This window comes from Macaca fascicularis, chromosome 2 (genome assembly GCF_037993035.2).
Source record: "Macaca fascicularis isolate 582-1 chromosome 2, T2T-MFA8v1.1".
Classification (NCBI taxonomy): Eukaryota; Metazoa; Chordata; class Mammalia; order Primates; family Cercopithecidae; genus Macaca; species Macaca fascicularis.
The window spans coordinates 97,341,969-97,365,066 of record NC_088376.1 but is presented as its reverse complement, the minus strand read 5'-3'; the positions used below and the strand labels follow the sequence as shown (position 1 = coordinate 97,365,066).

Genomic DNA, 23,098 nt, shown 5'->3' with positions numbered 1-23,098 from the left:
ATCACCAAAAGTAAGTCTGAGACTGGACAAGCGGAGACCCTAAAAACCAAATGTAGTCGATCACCTATGCAGCTATCAGTAGGTTTTGCGTCCAACCAAAGAAAAGGGAACTTTAAAAAAATAGCAAATTAGGGCCAGGTGCGGTGGCTCATGCCTGTAATCCCAGCATTTTGGGAGGTCAAGGCAGGCGGGTCACCTGAGGTCAGGAGTTCAAGACCAGACTGGCCAACATGGTGAAACCCTGTCGCTACTAAAAATGGGTGCGTGCCTATAATCCCAGCTACTCGGGAGGCTGAGGCAGGAGAATCACTTGAACCCAGAAGGCAGAGGTTGCAATGAGCTGAGATCATGCCATTGCACTCCAGCCTGGGTGACAGAGCAAGACTCCATCTCAAAAAAAAAAAAAAAAAAAAAAATTAGAAATTGTTACCTCTGGATTGTGGAAAGACAGGTGATTTTTATTTTCTTCTTTATTTTATTTTCCTGCTTATATTTATGTCCAATTTAAAACATAATAATGCTGTTAGCAAGAAGCAACTAATTTCCTTTAAAACCTTAAAATCATGCGGGCCAGGGGGTGGAGGGAAAATGAAAGCAGAATATGTAGCGTACTGGAGTATGTATGAAAGAGAGAGAGAAATACACATACACAAAACCAGGGACTGATGAAGAATTTCTGCATGGAACAAGAACAGATCATATGGTTGACAAATCCTGAAAAGGACCTGGAAGTTACGGACATACCAGTAAATCCCAATATACTTATGGAAAACAGGTATAGAGGGTGGAGTTGGTATTTGGTTTAAGAGAATGTATTGCACAAATGGGAAATAAAATGCATGAGAAAAGTGGTTACTGGTAACTGAAGGCCACTGGCTGTTGTGGAAAAACCATCAACAGTCTTGACTAAAAGAGATGAACAGACTTTTAGGGGAGGGTCCCAGAGTCTAAAATTCAGTTATAAAATAAATAGAATCTCATTTGTGGTCCATGTTTTCCCTTTCCAGAATTTCTTGATGAGAGAACTCATAAAAATTTAATCATTTACATAAGGCCACAAAGATATGTATCAAAAGTCCTAAAACACCACATCTTTTGAACTCAAGTATTCCTCTCCTAGGAATTTATCCCAAGGACTAATCAAAGATATATGCAAAAGTAAAGTAGTAGACAAATGGTCACTGCAGTATGGCTTATAATAACTAAACATGCAAACAAATTAATGTTGAGCAATAGGGGATTGCTTAAAAATATTGGCACATTCACATCATTTAATATTATGTAGCCATTAAAAATGATGCTGAAGAATTATACTTAAGACATGGAAAATGTTCACAATATGAAGTGAGAAAACATTACAAAACAGTATGTGATATGGTTTGGCTCTGTGTCCCCACTCAAATCTCATCTCGAATTGTAATTTCCACGTGTCAGGGGAGGGGCCTGGTGGGAGGTGACTGGATCATGGGGCGGATTTCCCCCTTGCTGCTCTCGTGATAGTGAGTGAGTTCTCACGAGATCTGGTTGTCTGAAAATGTGTGGCACTTCCCCCTTCTCTCTCTCCTGCTCTGCCATGGTAAGACTTTCTTGCTTCCCCTTCACCTTCTGCCATGATCGTAAGTTTCCTGAGGTTTCCTAGCCATGCTTCCTGTTAAGCCTGCAGAACTGTGGGTCCATTAAACCTCTTTTCTTCATAAATTACCCAGTCTCAGGTAGTTCTTTATAGCAGTCTGAACACGGATTAATATAGTATGACTCCATTTTTTAAAAGTATACACACACATACACAAATAGACTAACATAACATATAAAATGGAAACATTAATGGTTATTCTCAGGAGATGGAGGATCATAGATTATTTTAAAATTTTTTTGGAACTTACCTGTATTTTCCAAACTCCATACATATTACTTTTGTTATCAGAAAAAAAAAGTTACTTTGGAGAATATTAATGAGGTTATATAAGATCATGTCCTTTGCAAGAACATGGATGGAGCCAGAGGCCATTGTCCTTAGCAAATGAATGCAGGAACAGAAAACCAAATATCACATGCTCTCACTTACAAGCAGGAGCGAAATGATGAGAAAACATAGACACAAAGAGGGGAATGACAGACACTGGGGCCTACCTGAGGGTGGAGGGTCGGGGAGAAAGTGGATCAGATAAAATAACTATTGGGTACTGAGTGATGAAATAATCCGTACAGTAAATCCCCATGACACGAGTTTACCTGTATAATGAACCTGCGTATGTACCCCTGAACCTAACACAAAACTTTTAAAAAATGAGGTTATAAAGAACACCAGGGCTTCAAAAGTACAATATTAATATTTGAATCAGAATATATGAATATGCTGTTACACAATGATGGGAGTTAAAAACTTAATTTTTTTCTTTTCTTTTTTTTTTTTTTGAGGCAGAGTCTCACTCTATCACCCAGGCTGGAATGCAGAGGCACGATCTCGGCTCACTGCAACCTCTGTTGGGTTTAAGCAATTCTTGTGCCTCAGCCTCCCAAGTAACTTGGACTACAGGTGCATGCCACCATGCCCGGCTAATTTTTGTATTTTTAATAGAGACGGGGTTTCACCATGTTGGCCAGGCTGGTCTTGAACTCCTGACCTCAAGTGATCTGCCCCCCTCAGATTCCCAAAGTGCTGTGATTACAAGTGTGAGCCACCACGCCCAACAAAACTTCCTTTTTTTTGGGCGATTGTGGGATCTAGAAATAATAGTGCTTCTCAAGATTGGTTAGATATTTTGTCATTTCCTCAAAATGTAAGCTTTCTATGCCTTTATTGTAAGAAAATAACTCCTTTTTACTATAATCTAAGTTTTACTATAATCTAAGTCCTACAGTCTTCAGGGGCATTACCATGTGGCTTCTTCTGGTTTTAAATCAGTCCAGCAGCCATCAGATTTTTTTGATTGTATAAGTTATCAGTAAACTTTTTAAAATTTATTTTTATTTATCAATTAATTAATTAATTAATTATTTTAGAAAAACAGTCTCACTCTGTCACCCAGGCTGAAGTGCAGTGGCACAATCATAGCTCACTGTAGCCTCAAACTCCTAGGCTCAAGTGATCCTCCTGCCTCAGCCTCCCAAAGTGCTGAGATTACAGGGTGACCCACTGCACCTGGCAAAAAATTTTAAATACATAGCCACTGCATGATTTCTTTATATATTATATATCTGCACAACTATATTAAAATATGAAATATATCTGAAAATTTATGAAAATAGAAATTTTAAATGATGAGATAAACAAGAGCTCTAGTATTTTCTTCTTATAATCCCATGGATTGTTTTATATGTACTGTACTTTGTACACCACTAGACTGGATGACCACAAAAAGATGGGCTACAACCAAAAAAGACCCACCAAATGTGAATCTCTTCCCTTCAGCTGGTCTACTGGAAACTGAAATGAGGTATTCATCTGCCACTAGTTCTTTAATTTGCCCAAAGCTCACAGGTTGTCCAGCTAATGGTGGTGACGGTGGTGGTGATGGTGTGTTTACACAAGAAATATCTTCCAAGTCCATACTCTAGCTTACCTTGCTGCTGCAATTTGTAATCAGTGGAATATGCCTTCCCAATGATATTCCATACAGGCCTTAAGCATCCAAATAGTCCTTCAAGAAACCCACCACTGCCACTGCCTGACCTGCTGAACTGAATCTTGATGTCTTCAGTTCCGCTCGTGCTCTCTCCGTCCATCGTGTTGCTGTTCCCCTGAGACACGGCCATCTCTGATTCATCGTGTTCCCTTAGCTGAAGAACGCTGTTCTCAAACTGGTCCCTGGAATCCTCACTTACGCTTGTCAAAACTGTTGTGGTGATGGGGCTGTTTACACTCTCGATTAGCTCTGTTCGTACCATCCCCTTTTCCTGCTGGTCCTCAAGGAGCTTGGGAGAAGGGTGGTTCCCCATAGCTGCGAGCTCATCTTGTAGTCCATTGAAGGTTTTGCTTTCACTGAAGGGTAAGTGTGGAGAAGAGGAGCAGCTCAGGTGCTCCTGAAAGTTGGCCATTGTGCCATGAGTATGACCAAGGTCCTGAGATGACACTCAGAGGATTGTTGGGACAGAGTTCTGACTTAAGAGAGGGCTCCAAAACCTGAGAAAAACAGGAGGGAGATATGAGATCATCCTTTCTTTAGTATGCACACCACGACACTTCTGTTTGCATTAAGAACACTGAAACATGGGGACTGGTTAACCTGTGGGTTCGTCCATGTGATGGAGATGAGTGCAGCAATGAAAATTTATGCTGTGAGAGAGTATTTATGAACATGACAAAATATCCACGACACATTAACATAAAAAACAGGTTAGAACAATATATACAACATGAACTTAAAAATTTATTTAAAAGGATATACATACAAGAAAAAAGACTTGAAGGAAAAAATCCAAGGAATTAACAATAGTTAATTTTAGGTGGTTAGATCTGGGAGAGGTTTATATTGTTGTGATTTTCAAGGCATTCTAAGCATTCTGTATTAATATCTATTATTATTTATTTATTATTTTTTTTTTTTTGAGACGGAGTTTCACTCTTTTTTTTTTTTTTTTGAGACGGAGTCTCGCGCTGTGTCACCCAGGCTGGAGTGCAGTGGCGTGATCTCAGCTCACTGCAAGCTCCGCCTCCCAGGTTCACGCCATTCTCCTGCCTCAGCCTCCGAGTAGCTGGGACTACAGGCGCCCGCCACCACGCCCGGCTAGTTTTTTGTATTTTTAGTAGAGACGGGGTTTCACCATGTTAGCCAGGATGGTCTTGATCTCCTGACCTCGTGATCCACCCGCCTCGGCCTCCCAAAGTGCTGGGATTACAGGCTTGAGCCACCGCGCCTGGCCGAGACGGAGTTTCACTCTTAGTGCCCAGGCTGGAGTGCAATGGCGTGATTTCGGCTCACTGCAACCTCCGCCTCCCAGGTTGAAGTGATTCTCCTGCCTCAGCCTCCCAAGTAACTGGGATTACAGGCGTGCATCATCACACCCTGCTACTTTTTGTATTTTTAGTAGAGACAGGGTTTCTCCATGTTGGTCAGGTGGGTCTCAAACTCCTGACCTCAGGTGATCCACCCACCTTTGCCTCACAAAGTGCTGGGATTACAGGCATGGGCCACTGTGCCCAGCCCAAAGTATGTTCTTATCAGAAATGTACTTTCTTTTTAAATCCCTTTGTAATAGTCATTCCTTCCTTCACTCTGTACCAAGCATCTAGAATGTGCTAGAGGTCAGGGTATGAAGATGACCTAATTTTGCAGATGGGGTAAAAGAAAGACCAACAAAGGTTGACAGAACAGTGCTTATAATGAATTAAGTAAGTGCTCTGAGAGCACAGAAGAGGGAGGAATAGTTTCAGGGAACGGTGCTGAAAGGTGGTAACTTTTGATCCATTTGAAGGAAGTGTAGGCATTCATTAAGCAAGTCAGAAAGGTGTGAGTGAAAGAAGAGGGGGAGGGTATTACAAGTGTGGGGGAAACCATGAAGGAGGCCATAGAAGCTTGAAAGACTATGGAACAGATGAGAAACCCAAAGTGGCTGGAATGTAGGCTATATAAAAGTGCATGCAGAAAGACTGCACAGATAGGTAGGGGCTAGATTATAAGGAGCTTTGCATGCCAGGCTGAGTTTGAGATTTTATACTGAAGGTGATGGGGAGCCATAGTATCTTATATTGGGGATTATGGATAAAAATAGACCCTCTCAATTTTATTATTTTCTTATCTTCATAACTGAGACCTAAATTTTAAGCCTTTTATTCATTACCATATCCCATGAATAGCTTGTATTAGTGAACCAATGAAAATATCCTATCCTCGGCTGGTGTGGTGGCTCACGCCTGTAATTCCAACACTTTGGGAGGCTGAGGTGGGTAGATCATGAGGTCAGGAGTTTGAGACCAGCGTGGCCAGCATGGTGAAACGCTATCTCTACCAAAATACAAAAAATTAGCCGGGCATGGTGGTGCATGCCTGTAGTCCCAACTACTCAGGAGGCTGAGGCAGGAGAATTGCTGGAACCCAGCAAGTGGCCAAGATCGTGCTACTACACTCCAGCCTGGGTGACACAGCAAGACTCCGGAAGGAGGAGGAGTGGTAGGTGGAGGAGGAGGCAGAGGAGGAGATGGACAAGGAGGAGGAGGAGGAGAAGGAGAAGAAGAAGAAGAGGAAGAGGAAGAAGAAGAAGAAGAAGAAGACGAAGAAGAAGGAGGAGGAGGAGGAGGAGGAGGAGAGAAGAAGAGGAATGAAGAGGAGGAGAGGAAGAAGAGGAAGAACAAGAGGAAGAAGAAGGAGGAGAAAATACCCTATCCTCTGAATTCTTATTCATTCACTGAGCTCCTATTACGTGGCATGCAATGTGTTAGGCATTAGTAAATGGAACATAGGTTCCTACCCTTTGGGAACTTACAATCTAGAAGGAAAGACCAATAGATGACAGCCACATGGTTAGATATGGGACAAAGATATGTATAAGGTGCAATGGGAGCTCAGAAAAATAAATATAAAATGTGTCTAGAGACGTTATAAGAAGTTTTGTTTGAATTGAGTCTTGAGGGGTGAATTAATGGTCACTAGGAAAGAAAGACTAGGCATTCCAGGTAGTATTGGGAAACAGCAGGAGATAACTCTTAGAAAAAGTAGGCAAAGGCTAGATTATGGTAGGCCTGTATGACAAGCTAAATCTTTGGGGTTTTATCCTCATGACAACAGAGAGCCATTAAGGAATTTTAAGCAAGGGAGTAATTTGGTCAGATAAATTAAAATCACATCTATAGAAGTAGAGGTTGGATTCAAAGGGAAAGATTGAAGGTCCAGTTAGAAGGTATAGTTCAAAAAGAAATGATCTGGACCTGAACAAGTCAGTTAGCAATGGCAGTGAAGAGGACAGGAAAGATTTAAGAGGTAGAATTGGTAAGATCTAGTAATTGACTAGACATGGAGGTGGGTAAAGGAAAGGGGGAGAGGAAGACTTTTCAAATCACTTATTTGGAATAATGAACAGACAGACAATGTCAATAACCGAGATATGAAATGCCAGAAAGAAAGGTTTGGAAAGAAGATGATCAGCTCAACTACGGACATACAGAATTTAAGGCCTACTATGCATCACGCACTAAGCTAGGGAGCTAGGCTTTTATTGATGCTATCTGATTTTAAAAAGACACTTTGTAGAGAGAGATTGGAAGAAAGATAAAGATGGGGCTCATTTATCAGAGGGGCAGAAGTTTCCAAATCATAAAGCTAAATTTAAAGTGTATTTATTGAATATATACTCAGTCTGCACAACATGGCAAAAAATACAAAAAATACAAACATTACAAAAATTACAAAAAGTAGCCAGCCATGGTGGCGTGTGCCTGTAGTATCAGCTACTTGGGTGGAAGGCTGAGGTGGGAGAATCGCTTGAGCCCAGGAAATCTAGGCTGCAGTGAGCTGTGTTTGTGCCACTGTATTCCAGGCTGGGCAACAGAGCGAGACCCTGCCTCAAAAAAGAAAAAAGAATATATACTGATAATTGTGCCACGCACTAGGCTAGATTCTGTGGATACAGAACATTACTGTTACCATTAGTGTTTTTAATAATGAATAAGACAAAGTGCTTTACAATTTACAGAAGCCTGTTTACATAATCAGCAGTACTGGTAAATCAGCTCTTTCCAAAACAACAGCAATCTGGTTTGTAGTGTTTGCTCATTTTCCTAGTGTAAATATTCCCACCAGAGCAGATTTCAAGCTAATAAAAGTTTAACAACTTGCTTGCAAAGTTTCTAAATATTTGACAATTGGCTCTTACAAGTTGGTGTATAAGCCAGCTCCAGCACCATAATCCTCGTAATAATGTCATTTCTATTTCACAGGAGAAGAAATTTCTCTAAGGTAATATATTCAATAAGTAATAGAAAAGGAATTAAAATCTAGCTCAAAGTTCAGATTCCCCAAATCCTTTGTCTTTTTTACAACACGATGGAACCTCTTATAACTCCTCACTTTCATAGAGTGCTTTCCAGGTTAAAAAATGATGTTATCTGTGATCATTCGATCTAAGTATTTGATCCCTAGGTAAGGAATCCAAAACACAGAATGATTATCCCTATTTTTCACAGGAGGAAATGAAGGCCTAGAAACAGGTAGATGCTAAAGGTCACAGAGCCAGAATGAAATACCGGGTTATTTTTCCTAATCATGACCCTCTCTCCTGTACCAGGCAGTCTCTGAAGATGTGGTTCCCATCCTGTTGAAGCTCACAGACTACTTATGGAAGTAATAATTACATGTCATCCCCCATGACAAGTGAGCCATATTCTGTTCTACAGAGCCAAGAGAGATGGGAACAATGGTAAAAGAGGTAGGATGTGAAGGTAAGGTGTGTGACGCAGGGAAAGAAATCGGGGTCGAATAAGAGCACTGGCAGGGGCAGGGAAGCGGGAATGACCAGAGGGTGCGTGAGGGGGTTGCTGGCCCAGAAACAGTAGTGGCTAATGTGGGGGAGCAGTGTGCAGCAAGGGTAACTCCTGCCTCTACACATGGGCTCTGAAAGCTTACGATACAGTGCAGGTGATTCTTCCCTCCTAACAAACCAGAGAGATCACTTTAACTGGACGGGGTTAGGTTAAGAGGCACTTAAATTATAGGGTATGGAGAAATCTAAGCCTTGAGAAGCTGCCTGGGAATATAAGGTTGGGGCAGGGGGAAGAAAGAAGAAAAACTGGAGCCCTTTATTACAGACCCCATTCCACCCACTCCAGCCTCCCCTCCCCTGTTCTTTTTGTGCTCATCTCTGAGCTTCAACATTACTGATCTCCTCATTATACTTTCTGGCTGATCACCTGCCACAACCTTGAGCTGTCTCCTGCCTTTGGCCTCTCTCACCTTGCCCTGCCTGATCTCAAATTTTAAGACTGCTGATTTCATACTATCTGACCTGGCCGCTGACTCAGCAGTTCCTTCTGGTCTGCCTTGGCTGCATTTTTGGCACCAGGGACCAGTTTTGTGGAAGACACTTCTTCCACGGACCAGGGACGGGGCATGGTTTTGAGATGGTTCAAGTGTATTACATGTATTGTGCACTTTATTTCTATTATAATTACACCGTAATATATAATGAAATAATTCTACAACTCACCATAATGTAGAATCAGTGGGAGGCCTGAGCTTGTTTTCCTGCAACTAGATACTCCCATCTGGGGGTGATGGGGGACAGTGACAGATCATTAGTCATTAGATGCTCATAAGGGGCACGCAACCTAGATCCCTAGATCCCTCACATGCACGGTTCACAGTAGGGTTCGCACTACTATGAGAATCTAATGCCCCCACGGATCTGACAGGAGGTGGAGCTCAGACAGTAATATGAGTGACAGGGAGTGGCTATAAACACAGAGGAAGCTCCGGTGGCTCACCCACCCGCTGCTTACCTCCTGCTGTTCCGCCCAGTTCCTAACAGGCCACAGACTGGTACCAGACTGTGGCCTGGAGGTTGGGAACCCATGCTATACAGCGCAAGTCCTATATGCTATTGGCTCACATGAATTGCATACTGAAATATATGTGAATTTCAGCCAAACATGTATTTGTGTGATTTATTTTTTTTGAATCAAACTATCAGACTTTGTATTAATTCCTGGTAAATTTCTACTTTGTCAATTTTTTATCCTGAACTTCTGCCTAATGACATCATGTTAGGATAAGCTCATACACAAAAAGTTAGAAAAATGCATGTTTGTTTTGTAATTTTTTTCCTATCTCTAACAGGTTAAAGATGAGTGTGAAGTGGACCTGTTCCCATTGGCATGGGAATGGGTCTAATCACAGTCATCAAATGCAGTTTGATATTTAAGAGATCAGGGAAAAACAGGACAATCAAGGAATATGGTTCAACCCGCTTATTTCACATATGAGAATCAAATTTCAGAGAGATTGCGGACTTGCTTAATATAACAACTGCCCAGTGGCAGAGCTGAGATGAGTCCTCCTTCCTCAGCCCAGCTCCTTCCACTAGCACGGTTGTTTGTTTATTCGAAGAGAAACAAATAGCCATAGTATCATGGCCACTGATGACAAAAACAATAGCAATTCACAGTGCTATTCTAGATGCACTAAAACTATTCCGAAGGAAACGCTAGCGCCCACCTAGCGGGGTGACCCTGCGCCTATCCACAGGCCAGCAGGAGGCTACCCACTGACTGCTCTCAGAATGGGCAGAGGTGAGGTAAACCTCAAGGTGCGTATAAAGCTGTGTAGTCAAATAGGCTTCCCTCATGCTCACCAAGAATATCCAGTCCAACGTGACCCAACAAAGGCAGAGAAATAGAGAGGTTACAAGAACAAAGGGAAAGAAAAATCATCACCATGGCTATATTCAAATGATCTGAGTTGACTCTACATTTAAGAAGGGTGTAGGAAGCTAAAAATACCTAAGTTTTACCTGTGTCAGTATGCACACCCACACGCTGCCACTGCACAGTGAAGAGACTGTCAGGTGGAAACCGTGGAAACACAGGCGGTTCCACTATCTCTGGCTGTCTTCTGCCCTCTCGGTTCCTCTCTCCCTGTGCAACCTGGCTCAGGTACCCTCATAGGAGCTGATTGTTTAGTCCTTTCCATTCATAAGAAATCAAAACTAGTATATATTAGAAGGAGACAGAAAGGAAGTGGGGCAAGATTTTTGAATGTGGAGAGTCAAAGGGAAAAAGATAAGGAACATCGGAGGGGTAAAGGGCAAGCTTGGAATGGCACCCTTACCAGAAGAAAGTACTATGGGGGCCAGGCGCGGTGGCTCATGCCTGTAATCCCAGCACTTTGGGAGGCTGAGGCAGGCGGATCACCTGAGGTCAGAGTCCGAGACCAGCCTGCCCAATATGGCGAAACCCCGTCTCTACTAAACATACAAAAAATTAGCTGGGCGTGGTGGCAGGCGCCTGTAATTCCAGCTACTTGGGAGGCTGAGGCAGGAGAATCGCTTGAACCCAGGAGGCGGAGATTGCAGGGACCCGAGATGCTGCCCTTGCACTTCAGCCTGGGCAATAGAGGGAGACTCCATTTCAAAAACAAAAGAAAAACAAACAAACAAACAAACAAAAAACAAAACAAAAAAGAAAAGAAAAGGAAAAAGAAAAAAGAAAAAGAAAGGACTCTGGGAAGGTCTGAAGGTGAGGTGATGCTACTGCCGCCCTTACAACAGGTCCCGTTCTGCAAAGGGCGCAGGAAGTGCTCCCATATCTGCCCTTGAGGAACACTTTCCCTGCCTTCTGAGTTTCTTGGCCCCAAGAGGAGGAAGTGGTTTGTGCAAAATTAGTCGGCAAGAGTTGGAGGCAGCAGCAGCTGCGCATTTGGCCGGGCACTGCCAATTTCTGGAAATTACCTTGGCTTTGTGCCAAGATCCCAGGATGCAATGTAGAGAAAAAGAGGAAGGGAGGAGGCAATGTGGCCAAATGGCTCTCAAATTCTTGGATTTCTATCATAGAATACAATTTTTCCCATGTTACTAATTGAGGATTTTTATAATGATCAGATTTTGAATTTTATATCATAAATATAAATAAATCAAAAGATTTTGGACAATTTAGCCCCACAAAGTTTTTGGTGTGACTAAAATTGAATAAAAAATTAAATTAAGCATTATTTCTACAAGATTTATTGATTGATGCTGAGCTCTTTCTAAGCTACCTTCTCTTTACTTGGCGTCTTCTTGTCTATCTTTAAAAAATGAATACAACACTGCCATCTTAGCCTTCTGGTCATTTCTCTAAAATTCATATAGCGGTTGAGAACGTAAAATAATTTCTGCTGCTAGGAGCATCAATCCCATTTTAAAACTTGGATGATGTTACTTGTGCATAGTAATAACATAAAATGATCTTTCCAGGATAGAGGTCTGTCACCCAGATCTTAATTTGAACTTTGAAAACATTAGCTAGCTTTCTCAAATGGAGTTATATGATTAGAAGTAGCTGACTTCAAATCAGATAAAAAGAATGGCCTACAATCGTGCCTTTATCCCTACTTACTCTCCTAATTGTGGACCATCTCCTGAAATGCCTATTTGAAGGAACAATAAAAACTCAATCGACGAAATCCACTGACCTACCTCATTTCACCTTCTTTATAACATTTCATTCAACAATTATGCATTCAAAAATATTGATTCCATGTTTGCCATGTACTTATATTTTCGGTTAAAATTATGAATGTTTAATAATCTTGAAGTATGCTGGAGACAGCAAAAAAATAAAAATTACAAAGAAGCAAATTCTCCATGGTGACAAATTACCTTCTGAATACCAGTACCTATAAATGCAACTGTGATTACAGTTATAATAAGTTTTTTGTAGGCTTTAAAACCAATAAAGATACTTCATTTTCAGAGTAGTAGTCTGTAAATTTATCAAGAAATAGAAACTTGTGAGACTTCAAAAATGCCTTAAGTCAAAAGTGAAACATCTTGACCAAAGGAATGATTTATCCATAAGTCATATCATAAATGCTATCTCCATAAATCTTTAATAAATAATATATAGTATTTTAAGTATTAATATTCAACATTTTCTGACCTAAATCCAACTTGCCATGTGAATGATAAAATCAATAACTTTAAATGTTTTAAAAATAAGATACAGACATATATGTACCTTTAAATATATAAATATTAATAGGTATAAAAAGTCAAAATGTATATAATTAAGTAAACATTTTAAGAAATTAGCTTTAAAAGGTCAACAGTGGTTATTATTGTTGTTCTTTGAAGTTTTCTATATTTTTCCAAATTTCTACCATTAGCATGTATTATTTGTTTAATCAGAGGTTTTCAATACAAATCCTTGTTGCTTTAAACAAACAGATTAATGGGCCCACTTCATTATATTTGCAGATATGAAAAATGATGTGAAATGTTAAGGATACTGTCAGGAAAGCTAATTGTCACTGTGTGCTGAGGCTTGCAAACAGGCTTAAAAAGAATTATAGGCCAGATGTGGTGGCTCACGCCTGTAATTCCAACATTTTGGGAGACCAAGGTGGAAGGCTCACCTGAGGTCAGGAGTTCGAGACCAGCCTGGCCAACGTGGTGAAACCCCAGCTCTACTAAAAATACAAAAATTAGCAGGGTGTGGTGGTGCACACCTGTAGTCCCAGCTACTCAGAAGGCTGAGGCAGAATTGCTTTAACCCAGGAGGCAGAGGTTGCAGTGAGCCAAGATCATGCCACTGCACTCCAGCCTGAACAACAGAGTGAGACTGTCTCAAACAAAACAAAACAAAACAAAACAAAAAAGGATTACAAATTCAAAATGAAAAGTGAACTTAAAAAGATGACAATGAGCAAACAAAAGTTAATGACTCCTATTTTGTTTTTACCTTTTCTACTGATGAGATTCACATTCATTCTAGAAAAAGTAGAATGATCATGATTAAGAGAATTGAAACCCAAAAGAGATGAAGAGACAAGAACGTATATCAGTGTCTTGATTATTTCCAACTTCTAAGGTCCAGATGAATTACATGTGAAGGCACCAAAACTCTTGCATTTAGGATTACAAAAACAACCTTTGGTAAAGAATTATCTTCAGGAACTATGAGCAAGACAGTTGTTCATGGAAAAGTGGAAGAGAAAGAAATACCCTATTTTTTTAAAGGAAGATTACAGAATATATAGAACTATGAACTTGAGTTGGTCCCTGATAAGATACTAAGTATACAGTAAGCATTCAATAAATGCTAGTCCCTTTCCTTTTCTTTTCCTTTTATTTTGTGACTGTTTCCTCTCTCTTTTTGGAACTCTCCTAAGATACATAGTTTAGGAGAACAAGAATTGAAATGGTTTAAAAGTTATTATTAGGCCGGGCGTGGTGGCTCAAGCCTGTAATCCCAGCACTTTGGGAGGCCGAGACGGGCGGATCACGAGGTCAGGAGATCGAGACCATCCTGACTAACATGGTGAAATCCCGTCTCTACTAAAAAAATACAAAAAACTAGCCAGGCGTGGTGGCGGGCGCCTGTAGTCCCAGCTACTTGGGAGGCTGAGGCAGGAGAATGGCGTAAACCCGGGAAGCGGAGCTAGCAGTCAGCTGAGATCCGGCCACTGTACTCCAGCCTGGGCGACAGAGCGAGACTGTCTCAAAAAAAAAAAAAAAATTATTGTTAAATGTAAAGGTTAAAATAAAAATAAAATTAAAATTATTTTTAAATAATTTGTTTTATAGCTGGGCAAGGTGGCTTATGCCTGTAATCCCAGCACTTTGGGAGGCTGAGGCAGGAGGATTGCTTGAGCCCAGGAGTTCAAGACCAGCTTGGGAAACACAGTGAGACCCTGTTACTGCAAAGAAAAATTGGCTGGGCATGGTGGCACGTGCCTGTAGTCCCAGCTACTCACTAGGCTGAGGATCACTTGAGCCCAGAGGGTCTAAGCTGCAGTGAGCCATGATTGCTCCACTGTGGTCTAGTTTGAACAACACAGCAAGGCTCTGTCTCAAAAAAGAAGTGCTATAATATACACTTTAAAGTTATTTCTCATCCAAACAATCAATATTCAGATGTACTTCATCATATTGAGAGTAATATTGTAAGGGCTTAAGAGAGAAGGCGCTAGAGGAAGATAGATCTGGATTCAAATCGTAGTCACTAACCTCACCATAACTCTCTCTAAGCCTCAATTTTGTTGTCTATCATTAGCAGTAACAACAGAATCCACCTCATAGAGTAGATGATTATATGAGATAGTACATATATAACACATTTAGCCTCAATATTTGTTAGCTATGCAAATCTTTAGAAGAACTAGAATAAACAGATAATATGTCAATATGCTCAATATATATGTGAAATCAAGGGGAATAAAAAGAAGGGCAAGGGAAAGACAAGTAAGCTTTTCTTTAGGAAAGTGATAAGATGAGAAAAGAGAGCTAAGAAGAGGGGAACAGGTTGATATATATAGAAACTGAGGCAAGCTGAGCTTGTAACATTCATTTGGCATTATCAATGAAAGCACAAAGAATCAATAAATAGTGAGATACCAGGTGAAAAGGATAAAAGCAAGATGGAAAATAGGAGACAAAAATCCCAAATGTATGCAACTTCTTTTTCATATTTCATTTCCTTTGTCTTTAATCACAGCAGTTATTTTTACATTCTAGGTTTTAATTACATTGTACACACAAAAAGGAAGGTTCTACATGGCTATAATGTTTGGGAGAATATTAATACTATGTAGTTCTAGCATTTGGGAGAAAAAAAATTGGCCGGGCGCAGAGGCTCGCACCTGCAATCCCGGCACTTTGGGAGGCCGAGGCAGGCGGGTCACCTGAGGTTGGGAGTTTGAGACCAGCCTGACCAACATGGAGAAACCCCACCTCTACCAAAAATACAAAATTTGCCGGGAGTGGTGGTACATGCCTGTAATCCCAGCTACTCAGGAGGCTGAGGCGGGGGAATCACTTGAACCCGGGAGGCAGAGGTTGCAGTGACACAAGATCGTGCCATTGTACTCCAGCCTGGGCAACAAGAGGAAAACTCTGTCTCAAACAAAACAAAACAAAACAAACAAAAAAAATTAACCCCTCTGGTTTTATATTGTGATGTTAAATTAGGAGATGATTTCATTGACTCAAGAAAATATCTCTAGAAAAGCATTGCTTATGCTTTAAACATAAGAATAATTAGACCAGGGCAGGGCAGGGTGGCTCATACCTGTAATCCCAGCATTTTGGGAAGCTGAAGCAGTAGATCACTTGAGCCCAGGAGTTCAAGACCAGCCTGGGCAACATGACAAAACCCCGTCTGTATTAAAAATACAAAACAAAAATTAGCTAGGCATGGTGGCACACGCCTGTAGTCCCAGCTACTCAGGAGGCTGAGGCACGAGAATCTCTTGAAGCCAGGAGGCAGAAGTTGCAGTGAGCCGTGATTGCGCCACTGCACTCCAGCCTGGGAGACAGAATGAGACTCTACCTCAAAAATAAATAAATAAATAAATAAACAAAATCTATGCCATTTGGGAAGTGATGGATAGTGTGCTGCTTAGTAAGAATAGGCTGGCTCTGCTGTCAGGAGATTCATGACTCTAAGCAAGTGAGAAGGGAGGAAAGCTCTTTAAAAAATGTGTTTTAAGAGTAGAGACAGGATCTCACTATATTGCCCAGGCTGGTCTTGAACTCCTGGCCTCAAACAATACTCCCACTTCAGCCTCCCAAAATGCTAGGATTACAGGCATGAGCCACCACGCCTGGCCAAAAAATCTTTTTGAAATAAATTATATTATGAAAATTTTCTTTTCTCATTAAATTCATTGTTAGTATTTAGATTGTTTTGTTGGACAGTAAAATATAACTAGAGATATCAATATACAATACATTCTGTACTTATACTATACATTAAAATCAAATAATTCATTGCCAGTTTAATATTTCAGGCTGTTGAAGAGCATCAGTAACAGACTTCGACTTCCAATGACATATATGAAAGTTCTCACAAAGCTGCAGATTCTACACACTGTTCCTGGGCAAGTCCTAGATATACTTGGCAGGCAAGATGTCATCAAAAGTCCTTCTGCCATCCTTGCATTGCTTTTCCAGGCCTTTCTTAAGAATGGTAGAATCATAGATGGTTCACGTTGGAGGGAGCAGTGATTGGGCCATGCCTTCTATTTTTCAAGATAAACAACTAAGTCTCATCAGTTTGTGAGAGTAGAATCAAACATTGTTTATCTCTGTACCTTGTCCTTTTTCTTTTCCCGCCATCTAGCCTCAGCACCTAGCGCAGAACCTGATATAATATGGTGGAATTCACTTTTTGGATGAGAAGATTTTACATGCGCACAGAGCAATGTGATAACATATTAACAACATTTATTGAGATTATGTGAAACTGCTCTAAACACATTTCCCATATTCACTTCTCTAATCCTCACATCAACCCTTTGGGAAAGGTACTATTATTACCCCTTGACAATAATTGGTGAAAAATTGGGGCACAGATAGTTTAAATGACTCACAGCTACTAAGTGGTGAAGACAGGAATTGAACCCAGTTCCACTCCAGTTCCACAGCCTGAGCCCAAGACCAACCCCTTAACCACAACTGTATTGTCGATATTATAATGGGCTTCTGTTTAACTAAAAAAGGTCTAGGTCAGAAAAATATGGAATAGGCTCATATTTTACCTTGAACTTAGGTTCTAAACTTAGGGTGAAAGGTACAAATTCTTAGCAATAACTAAAGATAATTGGAGAATTCTAAAATATGCACACTTTCTGTAGGATTTACTCCATTCTGGTTTTTGTTTTGTTTTGTGTTTTGTTTTTTGAGATGGAGTTTTGCTCTGTTGCCCAGGCTGGAGTACAGTGGCACAATCTCATCTCACTGCAACATCTGCCTCCTGGGTTCAAACGATTCTCCTGCCTCAGCCTGCTGAGTAGCTGGGACTACAGGCGCGTGCTGCCACACCCAGCTAATTTTTGCATTTTTAGTAGAGGTAGGGTCTCACCATTTTGGCCAGGCTGGTCTTGAACTCCTGGCCTCAGGCAATCCACCCACCTCAGCCTCCGAAAGTGTTGGAATTTCAGGCGTGAACCACTGCTCCCAGCCCCATTCTGTTTTTAACATTAAAACTCTATACTTGCATCATCCAATATTGTAGCTTCTAGTTATATGTAGTTATTTAACTTTAATTAAAATTAAATAAAATAAAGATTTAGTTCCTCAGCTGTACTAGTCCATTTTAGGTATTCAGTAGCCACATGTGGCTAGTGACAACCATATAGGACAGTGCAAAAAAATAACATTTCCATCATTACAGGAAGTTCTATTGGACAGTGTCGCTCTATGTGCTTTATTCATATTAATAGATTGATCTGTTCTAAGGATTAACCAACATTGTGGCTCCCTTCCTACATGGGGATTTGCTAACTGCACAGTACTCCACTACCCTCTTTAATATGACAGGTTTGCAACCATGTTTTACTAATATTTGTGAATGATTTAAGTATAGCTCATTCTAATGATGATTCATCAGGATCAAACTGAATTGGGGATTTCATCTTTTAAAAGACTGTCCAAGGAATCACAGCCAGGTGTCTAAAAGGAGTCAGAGGAATAATTTTCAATACCTAAGTAGGTTCATTTGTGGAAAATCTAAAAAATGAAATTAGATTACTGCTACCATCATTCCTTGAAGCTCCTAATCACAGGTCTAGTGTAGGTGAAAAGCACAAACCTAGGGGAGGGCTAATGGAGGAAAAGGTGAATAGGAACAGAAGTTTTACCAAATCACCAGAAGTATGTGTCACTTCTCAGAGGAGACTGTGTTACAGATAACCAGGACAAAAACTCCAGGATGAACAAAGCACTCCTGACTCTGGATCCAATGTCAAATTTTAACAGAGCAGTAACCAAAGCCAAATTAGTGAGAGATCCTATTGTTTTAGACTTTTACATTTCTTGTGACTTACTGTTGTTTTTGTTCACAGAAGTAGTCCTGAGTTTTAATTTTTTAAAGTAATGATTCAATCAAGATGATATTCTAGAAAATGTGTGATAGAACATTTTGAGCTTTACCGACAATAGAAATCTGAAATTGTCAAAGATTGGCCATTTTTCACTTGTCTTATGTCACTGTTTTGGAATGACTTTGTGCTAGAGTGTAATCCATACCCATTGTTTAATTATTCATTGAGGGTAGTTTCAATTTCTACTCCCAATATATAGCTGAAATTTGCAGACTATTAAAGGATCCTAGATAAATCCCATCTGTCCAAAACGAGGATGGCAAGGAAGAACATCAATAAATATTAATTATTGATTCTAAGTGCTAAAAAAATGATAAATATATGAGACAGTTCTAATGGAAAGAAAAATAAGTACAAAATAATAAACTATTTGTGACAGAAAACAATATGTAGTCCCTCAATACAAAGATAAATATTACAAAGGATAGAATTTAAAGACATATTTAGGCTGGGCATGGTGGCTTACACCTGTAGTCCCAGCACTTTGGGAGGCTGAGGTGGGAGGATCACCTGAGGTCAGGAGTTCGAGACCAGCCTGGCCAACATGATGAAACCCCGTATCTACTGAAAATACAAAAATTACTTGGGCGTGTGGTACATGCCCTTGTCCAGCTACTCGGGAGGCTGAGGTAGGAGAATCACTTGAACCTGGGAGGCGGAAGCTGCAGTTAGCTGAGATCGTGCCACTGCACTCCAGCCTGGGTGACAGAACAAGATTCTGTCTCAAAAAAAAAAAAAAAAAAGACATATTTAGCTGCCTCCCTTTAGGAATCATAATTTTAATTCATTACAAGTGCACATGGTTTCATTAAGTGCTCCTAAAAAGTTGCATATAAATCACATTTTAAAAATAACATTTAAAAATCACTAATAGAAATTACTATTTGAAGTATCACTGATAAATCTACTTGCAAAATGAAGAATCCTTCTGAAATGCTAATGATTGCTTTATCATTGTACTTGTTTGCTTAATTTGAATTTTCTGTTGTTTCAATGTCTATTATTAGTTGTTTAATTAAACATCAATTTCATAACTCTTAGTAAATTTGCCTGAGTAGGTGGTGGTGTATCCAGCAAATCTACCTGAGAAGTTAGTATTTGTCATGGGCTTGGAAACCGTATGCCCAAACATGTTAGAAATGTGTGCAAAATAACAGCAATAAGATTTTGTACAAAGGCTTGATGACTCTTCATATGAGTAAACTGTGAGATTTTGTACATGGGTTTCGTGACGTACATTCTGGCTATATGCAAATGTTTTTCCCTTCATTTTCTGATTTTTTCTCTGTGTTGTAAATAACTGATTGCAAATTCATGTGTATGCATGTCTAGCTGTTCTTGAAGCATGGTATAATCTACAGTTAGGACATCTCATAAAGTGAGGACAAGAAGAGACAACTCTGCCTGAAGAAGCCAGGAAAAACCAAGGGCCCTTTTACCTAATACTTTGCTTCCGACGATAGCTTTGAAGGGGAAGTCATTGTTTTTTGTGACATCTGTTTACAGAAGGAATGGGTATAACATAAACTCACTTTTCTTAATAGCCCATGGAAGAATCTTATTCATAAGCTGAACCTTTTTTTTTTTTTTTTTTTTTTGAGACAGAGTCTTGCTCTGTTGCCCAGGCTGGAGTGCAGCGGTGTGATCTTAGTTCACTGCAACCTCTGCCTCCTGAGTTCAAGCGATTCTCCTGCCTCAGCCTCCTGAGTAGCTGAGATTACAGGTGCACACCACAACACCTGGCTAATTTTTGTATTTTTAATAGAGACAGGTTGCTCCATGTTGGTCAGGCTGGTCTTGAACTCCTGACCTCAGGTGATCTGCCCACCTCGGCCTCCCAAAGTGTTGGGATTATAGGCATGAGCCACCGTGTGGGCCTATTTTTTAATTTTTAAAAATTGACACATAATAATTGTACATTGTTATGGGATACATGCTACATGTAATACATAGTGAGCATATTGGGGAAATTAGCATATACATCATCTTGAACATTTATCTTTTTTTGTGTTGGGAACATTATTCTCTTTTCTAGCTATTTGGGAATACATATTATTGTTAACTATAGCCATCCTGCAGTACTATGGGACACTATAGCTATAGAATTTATTCCTCCTGTCTAGCTATAATTTTGTATCTTTTAACAAATCCCTCACTATCCATCCTTCCCAGCCTCTAGAAACCTCTGTTCCACTCTTTACACCTATGAGTTTAACTTTCTTAGCTTCTGGGTATGAATGAGAACATGTGGTGTTTAACTTTCTGTTACTGGCTTATTTCACTTAACATAATGTCCTCTAGGCCAGGGATCCCCAGCTCCCAGGCCGCAGACTGGTACCTGTTTTTGGCTTGTTCGGAACCAGGCTGCACAGCAGGAGGTGAGTGGCAGGCGAGCATCACCGCCTGAGCTCTGCCTCCTGTCAGATCAGCAGCGGCGTTAGATTCTCACAGGAGTGCAAACCCTATTGTGAACTGCACATTCGAGGGATCTCATAAGGTTGTGTGCACCTTATGAGACTCTAATGCCTGATGATCTGAGGTGGGACAGTTTCATCCCCAAACCATTCCCACCCACCACCCACCACATCCCTGGTCTGTGGAAAAACTGTCTTCCACGAAACTGGTCCATGGTACCAAGAAGGTTGGGGACTGCTGCTCTAGGCTCATCCATGTTGCTGCAAATGACAGGATTTAATTCTTTTTTATGGCTGAATAGTATTCAGTTGCATACATATACCACATTTTCTTTATCTATTCTCCTATTGTCAGACATGGGTTGATTCATACCTTGGCTATTGTGAATAGTCCTGCAATAAACACTTAGGGGTGCAGATACCTCTTCAGTGTACTGGCTCCTTTTCCTTTGGGTAAATACTCAGTAGTGGGGTTGCTGGACCATATGGCAGTTCTATTTGTGTTTTTTTTGAGGAACCTTCATACTGTTCTCCATAGTGCTGTACTAGTTTACATTCCTACCAAAATGCATAAGAGTTCCCTTTTCTCTGTATCCTTGCCAGCATTTATGTTTTTATCTTTTTGATAATAGTCATTTTAATGGGTGAGATGATATCTCATTGTGGTTTTGATTTGTACTTCCCTGATAATCAGGGATATTAAGCTTATTTAAAATTAATTAAATAGAGACAGGGTCTCGCTCTGTAGCCCAGGCTGGAGTGCAGTGGTGCAATCTCAGCTCACTGTGACCTCCGCCTCCTGGCTTCAAACAATTCTTCTGCATCAGCTTCCCAAGTAACTGGGACTACAGGCACATGCCACCATGCCCAGCTAATTTTGGTGTTTTTAGTAGAGACAGGGTTTCACCATATTGGCCAGGCTGCTCTTGAACTCCTGAACTCATGATCTGCCCACCTTGGCCTCCCAAAGTGCTGGGATTACAGGTGTGAACCACTGAGCCCCGCCTCCAGTCTGTAATCCTAAGGCAGGACATACACTCCTTGCATCATCTCAGTTGCCCTTGTCTGATCTATGTCCAACTCTAGTCCACCTTTATATATATATATATTTATACATTTTTTATATATATTTCATTGGTAGATGCCTTCTGATGATGCCCAATGTGGTAGTGAGATGGCTAAAAACAGCACACGAGCAAATTTCATGTCTAACCTCCCATTAATGCAAGGTTGCCCTAGGACTGTAATAAATCAGATTGTAATGAAGCCTGGCATATTACAAATAGTTGTTGTCCCATGTTTATTACATAATGCTTATGATGTGCTGTAATTGCAGAGAATGCAGGTTTTCAAATCAGAAATACCTTGTTTATTCCTAGCCACTTATCTGCTGTGAAGTCTTTGACAGTTATGTAAATATTCTGAATACTAGTTGTCTCACTTGTACACAGGATATACTAAACCTCCCTGTTGGGGTTGTTGTAGATGCAAATCAAACTAATCGGCTTTTTTTTTTTGTTTTTGAGATGTAGTCTCACTCTGTTGTCCAGGCTAGAGTGCAGTGGCATGATCTCAGCGCACTGAAACCTATACCACCTGAGTTCAAGTGATTCTCCTGCCTCAGCCTCCTGAGTAGCTGGGATTACAGGCATGCACCACCATGCCCGGCTAATTTTTGTCTTTTTAGTAGAGATGGCATTTCACCATGTTGGCCAGGTTGGTCTCAAACTCCTGACCTCAAGTGATCCACCCACCTCAACCTCCCAAGGGGATTACAGGCTGGGCTAACAGGTATGAGCCACCGCACCTGGCCAGCTAGCATTTTATTGAGTGCTTACTATAAATAAGACCCTGAAAGCTTCAAATGGTTTCTCTCCTGAAATAAGTTTGATTTCAACTACAAAATTGGAAGATTTCACTCTATACTCCCACTTTCTGATTTTTCCCCCTAAAACTATTAAGCAAGATTTCTAGTTAAATGTGATAGATTGAACATAAACATTTTATCTCTGCTCTGCCCATGCCAGACTCTACCAAGATAAAAGTGAGGAAGAAAAAAAAAGTGGCTCACACCTGTAATCCCAATATTTTGGGAGGCCGAGGTGGGAGGATCACTTGAGTGTAGGAGTTCAAGGCTACAGTGAACTATGACCATGCCACTTCACTCCAGCCTGG

The 23,098-nt window shown here is 40.5% G+C and overlaps 1 protein-coding gene across 26 annotated transcripts in view; it reads right to left on the bottom strand.

Annotated features, from left to right (window-relative positions):
• The window catches only part of MAP3K13 (mitogen-activated protein kinase kinase kinase 13), a 190,092-nt gene that overhangs the window by 48,178 nt on the left and 118,816 nt on the right, over positions 1-23,098 (bottom strand). For 6 of the 26 annotated variants that reach the window (XM_065540322.2, XM_074031594.1, XM_065540325.2 and 3 more), the window contains 2 exons: positions 15,695-15,784; positions 3,564-4,123 (listed from right to left, as the gene is read on the bottom strand). In XM_065540322.2, the coding sequence (XP_065396394.1) occupies positions 3,564-4,038 (475 nt within the window). In that variant the 5' untranslated portion in view covers positions 4,039-4,123; positions 15,695-15,784. Of the gene's footprint in view, positions 1-3,563; positions 4,124-9,138; positions 9,197-15,694; positions 15,785-23,098 lie in introns of all 26 variants that reach the window. The other 20 variants (XM_045386523.3, XM_005546589.5, XM_074031600.1 and 17 more) reach the window with 7 other exon arrangements.